The sequence below is a fragment of the Chrysochloris asiatica genome, unplaced genomic scaffold, assembly GCF_000296735.1.
Source record: "Chrysochloris asiatica unplaced genomic scaffold, ChrAsi1.0 scaffold00097, whole genome shotgun sequence".
Classification (NCBI taxonomy): Eukaryota; Metazoa; Chordata; class Mammalia; order Afrosoricida; family Chrysochloridae; genus Chrysochloris; species Chrysochloris asiatica.
The window spans coordinates 6,605,829-6,616,965 of NW_006408615.1; the positions used below are offsets into that span (position 1 = coordinate 6,605,829).

Here is an 11,137-nt window from a genome sequence, read left to right on the forward strand (position 1 = left end):
CGTGGGCTGTATCTCCTCGTGGGCTGTATCTCCACGTGGGCTGTATCTCCTCGTGGGCTGTATCTCTACCTGGGCTGCATCTCCTTGTGGCTGCATCTCCTTGTGGCTGGATCTCCTCATCTCCTTCTCTGTCCTTACTTCTCTACCTACTTAACTCTTTCTCCATCTGAAAAGTAACCAGGACCAGACCCACTCTACATGGACAGGGCTCGTCAACAAAGTAAAGCAGACCCATTTCTCAATGAGACCACCTCCACAGGTGACTTGACTGCATCTAACAACAGCATCTTCAGAAATGTCGGGGTTCAAACCCTCTAGCTGCTCCGCAAAAGAGACATGAGACAATCTGCGCCCTTAAAAGATTTACAGCCTTGGAGACCCTACGGGGGCACTTCTACCCTGTCCTCGAGGGAGTATGAGTCAGGGTCAACTCAATGGCAACAGGATTGCGTTTTGGGTTTTAATCTTTACATCTCCACATCGCCCAGGTGGGTAAAGAAGGCTCTAGGGAGAGGTCTCTCACTGCAGGCTCTGGACCCAGACAGGTCAGCGTTGAGAAACATGCTGGATACATGTCACATGACACAAGGACCGACCACCCCAGAGCTGGCCCGGGCTCTTGTTTTGTCCAATGGCACCAGATTTCTAACCAGATGGGGATCATGAGTGCCCCTCCTCAAGTCAATGACACAACCTCTTCCATGTGGAGTCCTTGCCTGGCCTGGGGAGAGGCTATAAAGATAAAGACCCCACGGAATCTGAGAATGGTCAACAGCAGTCCTTACTCGGAATCCCAGCAGCTGGAAACCCACCCACATCCTTGGTCAGCCCCACCCTGGGCTCAGCTGCCCAGGCTTCTGCAGAGATTCTAGTGGATAAGGGGAGCATCTGGATACAGCCCCTGGGCCCAGCTATACCCAGACCAGACTGAGGCAGGAGGAGGCAGGGAGGCAGACAGTAAGCCGGAGCCTAGAAACCTTCAAGCTGACGGTAGCCTCAAGTCAGGGCCTGCTGCCCCCTCCTTGGACAGACTGCCCTCGCTAGCTGTTCTCTGTCCCTCAGACCCCATCTCTACCATTAACTCTTGTCACTCTGGTTCTCCCTCTCTGGAGATGACTTTGAGTCCTCATGTCCTTTGATAATCCCATGGAATCCTGTCCTGGTCACCCTCTCTCTGTCACCTGCTCCTCCTTCAAGCAGCCTGCCTCCTCTGGGCTCTGGGGAGTCTCTAGTTTCACCCTGGGCAGGCCCGCCCCCCCTCCCTCAGGAGAGGTCCCTTCCTCCCTAACACCTTTGCAGGGTGTGGTAGTCAAGTAGACCACGGCCTTCTTCCTGAGAAACCTCACAATCTTTGCTGTGTTTCAGCTCATTGTTGTAGCTGACAGTACAAAACCATCTCACTGGGGAACTTCTCCGATGTCCCTCTACTTTACCCGGCATGCTGCTCATCCATCCTGCCTTGTTCAGGGGCTACACAGAGCAGGGTCCAGCCCTTCCATTCCTCATCCTAGGCCGGGGCATCACACTGTGGTTCTGGGACCAGAGTCCCCAGGAAGATCCTGAACTAGATAGGCTTTGTCACCTCCAGCCCCTGAGGCTGCTAAAAGATTGGGACCAGGGCCTGGCTGCTTGGCTTTGAATCCCAGCTCTCTGTGTCCTCGCTGTGTGATCTTGGCTAAATTCCCTAACTACTCTGGGCCTCAGTATTCCCATCCACAAAATGGGATCAGCAATGACAGTGCCTTTGTCCCTAGGTACAAGTAGCATGGCCCACCCACACCATAGAAACCCACCACACCCAGCCACCCTTATCCCCTAGGTTACACATGAAAATGCTGAAGTCCAGACAGGCTAGGGACTTCCCCAAAGTCACACAGCCCAATGCTCAACAGAGCCCGGGTTCAGAAGTGTGCTCTGTCCTAAAGCCTTCTCTCTACACACTGGACTTGGATCCTGGTCCATTGTCACGGTTTGCTTCTCCCCATTTCTCTCTCGGCACGGCACTCCCAGCTCTCTCCAAAGTCCTTGTTCAGTAAACAAAACCACCTTGCTGTGTGTTGCTCAGGGGAGACGACAGCTTGTCCCCCCAAACTAGAAGTGAAACTCCAGCATACCGGCTTTGGCTCCCAGAGCAACGGGGTATGCACTGAGGGTCTTCCGGAGTGCACAGGGGGCCCCGGGAGGCGCAGGCTTAGTGCACCGGTCCTGTCTAACTAAACACCTTAAACCTTTTCTCTATTGTGATGTTGTTTATTGGTCCGGTGGTAAGGATTTTTTATTTCTGTATGTCGAGGTGTAATCCATAATAAATGCTGTAGTTTTAAACTTTGATCAGTAAATACCTCAAGTCCTCTTCACTTTCAGCAAGCACCTGCTTATCACAGGTTCTTAGTAAAGTCTCCCTCAAATCCTGGTGCCTCATTCTTCTTTATGAAGTCCAGCTTCTCGGATTATTTGCTCAGGATACAGATGAAATAAATCTGGTGAAAGGATATAACCCTGACACACATCCTTCCTCGTTTTAAACCCCTTAGTACTTGGTCTATCTACAGGTTCCGCATGAGTACAATTAAGTCCTCTGGAATTCCTATTCTTTGAATTGGTATCCATAATTTGTTATGATTCACACAGTTGAATGTCTTTGCATAGTCAATAAAAGACAAGTCAATATTTTTCTGGTGTTCTCTGCTTTCAACTAACATCCTCTGACGTCCATGCCCTTTGGTGGCTTGAACTGTCAGCTCCCTGTCACTGCATTGCCACAGTCGCTTTTTAACGACCTTCGGCAACATTCTGCTGGTGTGTGATATTGAAAATCGTATTCAATAATTTCCCTAGTCTGTTGGATCATCCTTCTCTGGAATGGGCTCAAATATGAATCTCTTCCAGTTGGTTGACCAGGTACCTGTCTTCCACATTTCTTGCCCCAGCACTGCACTGGTTTGTTGAAAGATTTTGATTTGTATCCTGTCAAATTCTGGAGCCTCGTTTTTTTTGCCAATGTCTTTAGCTCAGTTTGGAAGTCTTCCTTCGGTACCATCAGTTCTTGATCATATGCTACCTCTGGCTGCATGTTGATCAATTCGTTTTGGTATAGTGACTGTGTATTCTTTCTATCTTCTCTGGATGCTTCCCGCATTGTTAATATTTTGGCCACTGTTGTTGTTGTTAGGCGCCATTGAGTGGGTATCAACTCATAGGGACCTTATGCACAACAGAACGAAGCACTGCCTAGTTCTGGGCTAACCTCATAGTCATTGCTCTGCCTGATCCTCTTGCTGCAGACTCTGTGTCAATCCATCTCCCTGGGGGTCTTCCTTTTTCTCTGACCCTCCACTCTATCAAACATGATATCCGTCTCCAGTGACTGGTCTCTCCTGACAATATGTCCCAATTACAAGAGATGAAGTCTGCCCCTCCTGGCTTCCAAAGAGCATTCTGCCTGTACTTCCAACACAGATCTGTTTGTTCTTTTGGCAGTCCATGGTACTTTCAATATTCTCCTCCAACACCTTAACTCAAATGCATAATTCTCCTACGGTCTTCCTTATTCACTGTCCAGCTTTCACATGCATGTGAGATTACTGAAAATATGGCTTGGGTCAGGCACACCTTAGTTCTCAAACTGACATCTTTGCTCTTCAACACTTTAAAGAGATCTTGTGCAGCAGATCTGCCTAATGCAATACGTCATTTGATTTCTTGACTGCTGCATCCATGAGTGTTGATAGTTGATCCAAGAAGAATGAAATCCTTGACAACTTCAATCTTTTCTCCGTTGATAAGAACGTTGTTTATTGGTCCAGTGGTGAGGATTTTTGTTTTTGTTACATTGAGATGCAATCCACACCGAAGGCTGAGGTCTTTGATCTTCATCAGTATTTTAAGTCCTCTTCACTTTCAGTAAGGTTGTATCATCTGCACATCACAGGTCGTTAGTAAGTCTCCCACCAATTCTGATGCCACATTTTTCTTCATATAATCTAGCTTCTTGGATTATTTGCTTAGCGTAGAGATTGAACAGATATGGTGAAAGACCATAACTCTGGTGCAGACCTTTCCTAATTTTAAACCATTCAGTGTTCCCTTGTTCTGGTCGAACAACTGCCTCTTGGTCTGTGTACACGTTCCTCATGAGTACAGTTAAGTGTTCCGGAATACTCATTCTTCACAATGTTGTCCATAGCTTGTCATGATCCACACAATCGGAAACCTCTGTATAAACACACGTAAACATCTTTCTGGTATTCTCTCTGCTTTCAACCATAAAATCCTTCGATATTACAACTTGAGGCTTTAATTCTTTTCTTCAATTCTTTCAGCTGCAGAAATACCAAGTGTGTTCGTCCCTATTTATTCTTATTTTGAGTTGCGCAACACCAACAAATGAAAGCCCCCAAAGCTTGATTCCATCCATGTTATTTAAACGGATTTTACTTTCAGGAGGAAGCTACTCCCCAGTTGTATTTTGAGTGCCTTCCAACTTGAGGGGCTCACCTTCCAACACTATATCTGACAATATATATCTGTGGCTATTCATTAGGTTTTTTGTGGCCAGTGTTTTTTTCAGAAGTAGATTGCCAAACTCTTCTTCTTCCTAGTCTGTCTTAGTTTGGAAGCCCCACTGACACTTGCGTGTGTATGAAATACTGATGGACCAGCTTCCAGGAGTATGACAATATACAAGCCACCACAGTACAATACACAAGTGATAGACAATGGGTCTTGTTGTTGGATCTGAAAACAAGACATCTTTAAGGTTTTCTTACCCACGAAACCAACCACGCTATTCACTTTAAAGACCTCGCTGACCAGAATCACTCCACCAGCCACTTTGCATTCAAGGCAAGTTGCAAATCCTTCCTGTTTGAAGCCCAAACCCCAATCCAAGCCCACTGCCAATGATGATTCCAACTCATAGTGACCCTGTACAGGGCTTCAGAGACTATAAATCTTCACAGAGCAGACAGTCTCATCTTCTCCCTCGGTGAGGCTGGTGGGTTAGAACCAATGACTCTGAAGGTAGCAGTGCAGAGGTTACCTTACAGTACCACCAGAGCTCCTGGTTTGAAGTCAGGCTTACTAAATTTGAAACTCAAAAGATATGGCTGGGTGGAGTTCACAGAGACTTGTGAACTGATATCCTGTGATCTAAGTAATGAGGGGAAGATTAACCAATGATTGATCGTCTATATTTCTCCCCATTATTCTCCTTATTTATCAAGAGTCCTAGCATGGTGCTGTGGACTACAAAATGCGCTGGACTACGAAATCGGTTTGAACCACAAGGTCGGTGGTTTAAGCTCACCAGCCGCTCCTAGGACACCCTGTACAGGGTCACTATGGGTCCGAAATGACTCGATGGCACTTACCAACAACAACAAGAAGTGTGACTCTGTAAGAGAAGCACTGTACTGCTAACCGCAAGGTCAGCAGTACAAACCCACCAGCCGCTCTTTGGAAACCCTATACAGGGTTGTTATGAGTCGGAATTGCCTTAACAGTAAGATCAAGGTGCCACAGCACCGTGGTGTTCTTTCTGGAGGCTCTGGGGAGAATCTGGTGTCTTACTCAGCTTCTAGACAGATCCTCTCTCCATCCTCAAAGCCACAGCCTAACAGCTTCCAGTCTCTGCTTCTTGGTCACAGCTCCTGACTTTGCTCCTAACCCTGAGCCCACCACATGGTCCACAATTGTCTCCAGTCTCAGTCCCATCTGTATGTGACGTACACAGTCAAAGCAAAGTCCCTTTGGCTATGTAAGTCACATATTCATAGGTCCAGCGATTTGCCCAGGGACATCTTTGGGGGCCATGATTCTCTCTACCATGAGGCCCAGCCTGCCTCTAGGGAGAGGGACACAGGACGCAGTGCCAGGCTCAGGGTAAGTGGGTGGTGGGAGGGGGGTGTCTAAGCCCCCACCTGGCTCCAGCCCTGACTCCCACCCAATGGCCATGGAACCTTCAGTCTATGTCCAGCATCTTCTGACCCTTTGTCGTTACTGGGGGCTGAACCCTTGATTTGGACTGACGGTGACCCTATGTGACAAAGTGCACTACCCCATAGGGTTTCCCAGGATGCCATCTATCAGGAGGAGACAGCCATGTTATTTTCCTGAGGAGCTACTGTGTGGGTTCAAACCACCAACCTACTAGTTAGCAGCCAAGTGCTTAACTGCAGCTCCACTAGGCGTCTTCCTGACTTCTTAGAGAGTCCATAAGGTGGTAGAGGAAGGGGAAGCTCTGGAGTTTGACTGTTAGACCTGGGTCCAGGTCCAATCCTGTACCTCTCTGATCCTCAGTCTCCTCATCTAAAAAATGGGTGTCTTGCTCCAACGTTGAGGGGTATTACCAGATTAAAGGGGCTAGCTCATGCTTCCAAGCTCAGGTCAGGGGGTGAGGCTGCAGTGCCGTCTGCGATGTGTGTACCATGGTGAGGTGGACACAGTGAGGGGGGATGCACCCAGGTGGGCCAGTGACGACCCCTGTTCAGGCCTTAGTCCCTGCTCTGTGGACCCCGGTAGTGGGATACAGAGGTCTGCTCTTTATTCTTTCACTGCAGGCCCAGTTGGACCTGATCCCATCCCCCACATTAGCCACGGGAGTCTAGGTCAAGTCCTTTCCTTCTCTCCTGGCCTCAGTTTCCCTGTCTCAAAACAAACGATAATCACTCCAGCTGTAGAGGTGGATGTGAGTGTGGAGTGAATAGGGCGTACACATCGGGGCACCATGAGGCCTCCTGCCCTTGAGGTTGTTGTTAATTGCTATGGAGTCAATTCCAACTCACAGTAACCCTGTATATGGATTCCAGGGAGTGACTGCTAGGTTTGAACCGCTGACCTTGTGCTTTATCCTTCAACACCATACCAGGACTCCTACCTCTGCTAGGCCCCCAATTCTGTGGAATGGAGGGACACAGGTGGCAGGGAGCAGATGTCTGTGATTGTTAACAAGGAGGATGCGGGAGTTGTGGTGGGTGCGCCTGGGGGGGGGGTGGAACTTGGTAAGCTGTCTCCCAACCCCAGCTGAGGTCCTGCCCCCTCACTCGGCCTGCCCCTCACTCTAATGTGTAAGTGTTCTGGGTCTCGGATGTTTCTCCAGAGCTCTGGAGTCCTAGGTAGCCGGATAGCTGTAGGGATGGCAAACATATCCCACCAGGAGGTGGAGGCCCTGGAGCAAGGCCCACAGGATGGGCTCTGGGTAGGATGAGAGAGGACAGAGCCCACCCACAGGCAAGGTGGAAAGTCATCGGGTCTCCTGCTCCTGGCACCCTAATACCAGCAGTCCAGGCCTCCAGTCTCATGCCCCTCACTTCCCAGCCTGCAGAGTACACCACAGCCTGCTAGGGACCCCCTGCGTCCCAGTTCTTTCTCCAGCCAGGAAAGTCTGAGGCCATAGCTTGGCTCCTCAGCCTAAGAAGAATGGCCTTCACAGAGTTGCAGTTTGGGCCCAGGGACCAGACCCAGTGAGAGGCGAATTGGGGCTGCCCATGAGGACATGGATCCAGCATGACAAGCCTCCTCAGGGCCCACGTGGGCGGTGTTTGGTCACTCTGCGCAGCTCCAGTCTCCAGACAGGCCTGGCCAAGTCCAGGGAGGAGAAACTGTTTAATAAACCAGCAGCACGCGCTCAGGAAACAACCCCGGTCCTTGTCTGTGGTTTGCACACAGCCCACACCTACCACCCGTGTAAAAGCATTTCCTGCACCCATGAGGTCGGCGTCTGTGGACACAGCATGACCAGCAGGTGGCCAGCACCCAAGCCAGCTGTCACATTTGTTTTCTTCCCAACCCTGTCCTCAATCTACAGGTCCCTTATTCCAGGGCTGATCTGTAAGTCTACTTCCTGGCTCCTGCTACCAACTCCAATCTCCAGGCAGTGGGTCTGGGTACGTGGGGGTGGGGGGCCTGGGCCCCGCTCGGTGTCTGGCAGGAAGGTGTTCTGGGGATACATGTCCTGGATGAATGAATGAATGACTGGCTCTCATGAATGCATACTCAGGCTCAACTCTTACTACAGATCAAGGGGCAGCAGACAAGGACACAGGGGACCTCAGCCTGCAGAGCTGAGGAGGACTTAGGGGGTGCAGTGCGCCCAGGGCCACACAGAAAGAAGAAGTGCATTGTGGACTCAAATGTAGCACCGACAGACCTGTGGGGTTGACATGGCTCCATCCCCATGGCTGACGGGGAGGACAGAGCAGGGGTCTGGCTTTCTGTGTATCTCCCCTGCTGAAATGGAGAGCTCTGACAAGGCAGAATCACAGAACTCGAGGGGCCTGGCAACAGTAGAGGTGTGGGAAGTGGCAGTACCCCCGGCCTGAGGAGGCTGAGCGGATTTGGGGCAAGGAGCTAGGAGCATGTAGGTGCTATGGGGACAGGTGGCTGCCCTGCTGGCTGAGAACATCTATGCAGCTAAAGTTCCTTTCCAGTCAAAACAATGGAGTGAATCAGGTGACCTTCTCCCTGCAGGGGCCTCCCCCTCCCCTAGCTCTGGGAAGAGACCTGGACCCAGAGGTCACATGGAGGCGGGAGCAGTGGGGATCTTTTGCAGTCAGGGTCCACTTAAGCCCCCACCTCTATCTGGGAGCTCCAGCTGGTCCATCACTTCAGTTGGGAGGTGATAGGGGGTGAGGAGGGGAGGCAGGAGCTCACCAAACCCCTCCCTTACAGATCCACCTGACACAATTAACTGTCAGGAGCCCCAAATAAATATTCCAAGGGTGTTGCGCCTTTAACAATAGTCTTGTGGGTTAGGTGTTAGGTTGCTAACCACAAGGTCAGTAGTTCAAACCCACTAGCTACCTGCTCTCATCAAAGTTTACAGTCTTGGAAACCCTAAACAGGGGCAGTGAGTTTTTTAACAACCCTGTGAGATGGGCATTATTATTAACCCATTTTATGGATAAAGAAGGTGCCCCTGTTTGTTGCAAATGGTTAACGGTTGATAGTTCAAGTTCACCTAGAGGCACCTCTGCCATAGTCCTGGTGACCCCTGCTGAAAGATCATAATCAATGGAAGCCGTATGGAGTACATACAGTTCTACTATGAAACACATGGAATCCCCAGGAATTGGGATACGCTTGACAGCCAACTGTTTTGGATAAGGAAGCAGGATCAGAGAGGTTAGGTGACTTGCTCTACATCACACAGCAGGGCTTCTGAACTAATTTGAACAGAGTTGGGATTTGAATTAAATCTGTGGGCTCTTTCCACTAAACCACAACAGAGAATGAAGAAGGAACTCTGGATGGAAGAAAATGGAGAAGGAACTCCGGATGAAAGAGAATGGAGAAGGAACTCCAGACGGAAGTGTTGAAAACAGCTTTATAGTGGGAAATGTGGGCTGATGAGCTAACCAGCCACTTGTGCTTTCAGTATGCCCATTGATAGAGAAACCAAGGAAGATCTGTTCCCACCTGGACTATATACAGGGAGTTCTTAGGGTGGCCAGTTGTGCTCAGAACAGTGCTCGTGATGTTGTCCAAGTGACCACAGCCGAGGGTGTATCTGACACGTGTGTGGAACAGGCATTACACCCCTCCCCACCCACAGGCGGCCTCACTCCCTTTTACCACTACTTTTTTCTGCCGTGTTAAAGTCTACTTTAGAAAAGCGGTCGGTACCCCCGGGGGTACCCCATTAAAGAAGCCATCTCTTTCTTGGATCTCAGCCTTCCCACACCCCCTCGCCTGAGATCTGGGAAGCGGACCTCGGGCCTGGGGGAGGGTCCTCTTAGGAATGCGGGCAGCTGCTGCACCCCTGGTGGACAGCTGCGCCGGACAGGGGCCCGCTAAAGGGAAAGGCGCCCGCCCACCCTCGACCAGACAGGAAGCGCCGCGGCCACCCACCGGCTGAGCCCGCGCGCTTACATTAAGCGCCATGCAAAATGGGAAAAAGACTTCCTACTCGATTTTCCTCGCAGGTTGTCAGCGCCCGGGCGGCGGGCGGGGAGAGGCCTGGGTGGGGTCGGCGCACCGGCCCGAGTCCCTTTACCCCGACTTCCGGCAGAGAGCTTCGGATCAAGCCACGGTCATCGCGGGGCCCGGCTCTCGTCCCAGTGCTGGAAACACGTTGTTGCACGAAACTTCTCTCTCGGCCCGGTGGGTAAGTTCTGAGCGCTATGCAGCGGAGCGCTGCCAAGCTCCGTTCCCGGCGCGCGGCGGCCACTCCCCTTGGACCGGCCCGGGGGCTCCCGACTTCATGTTCGGGGTACCAGGCGGCGGGCCTTACCTGTTCCAGGTGGCGTTGGCGCAGGCCTGGCGCTGCTGCGTGCCCCGCTCGTCCGCGGCGGCGGCGGCCGGCTCTCTCTTGCCCAGGTCACTGAGACTGGGCGAACTCATGAACTTCAACCTGCGGAGAGTCCTCATGTTGACCCTGCGCCACGCCGCTCCAGGGCCAGCGGCTCTGCGCCCTCTACCGAGATGCTTGGACAATAGCGGGAAACCGAGGGGCCCTCCGGAGACCCGCTCCCGGCCCGCGCCGCCGTCCCGGGCCCCGCGCCCGCTGCCGCGCCCGGCAGATCATCGGTCCCGGAGGCTGCAGCGTGGAGCCCGGGCCGAGCCAGCCGAGCCAACGCTGGCCGGGGGCGGGGCTGAGTGGCTGGGCGTGGCCACACGCAAAGGGGCGGGTGTTGAGGCGGGGCCTATAATGGGGCGGGGCCCGACTCTAGGAGGCGCAAAAGTGTCAGCCCCTCCACCCACCCACATTCAGAGGGGAGCACTCGGTCCCCTCCTCTCTTCGAAAGACCACAGTGCTAACACGAAACCAATACGCACAGCCACCGTCTCAGTCAGCCCGTCTAAATCCATCACTTCATCACACCCACACACTGTCCAGTCACCCCTGATTCCCAAGACCCTCCTCCCGGCAGCATCCCTCCCTAAAGGCTACTTCCATACAGATCCACTGACACCCCTCCTCTCCCCGTGGTCCACCACCAAGTTCCTGTCTCCCTGTGCTGCCTGTGGTCCCTATGGTCCAGGCCGGGACCTCGCCTTGACTGGCTGCTGGGGGGCTTGAGGGGCTCTCCCCTGGACCAGCCAGCCTGCTGCTTCCCCTCAGGTATCTCCGGTGGTGAAAGTGGGGTTTCCTAAAGCCCTGTGGCTGGGGTGGAGTGTTCAGTGAAGGGTGGGCACG

General features: G+C 52.0%; 1 protein-coding gene across 1 annotated transcript in view; it reads right to left on the reverse strand.

Moving 5' to 3' along the window:
* PRR5 (proline rich 5 (renal)) overlaps positions 1–10,368 on the reverse strand; it is a 26,956-nt gene extending 16,588 nt beyond the window's left edge. The window contains exon 1 of the mRNA XM_006866838.1: positions 10,232–10,368. Coding sequence (XP_006866900.1) covers positions 10,232–10,368 — 137 coding nt within the window. The remainder of the gene's footprint in view (positions 1–10,231) is intronic.
* Between the last annotated feature and the right edge of the window lie 769 nt (positions 10,369–11,137).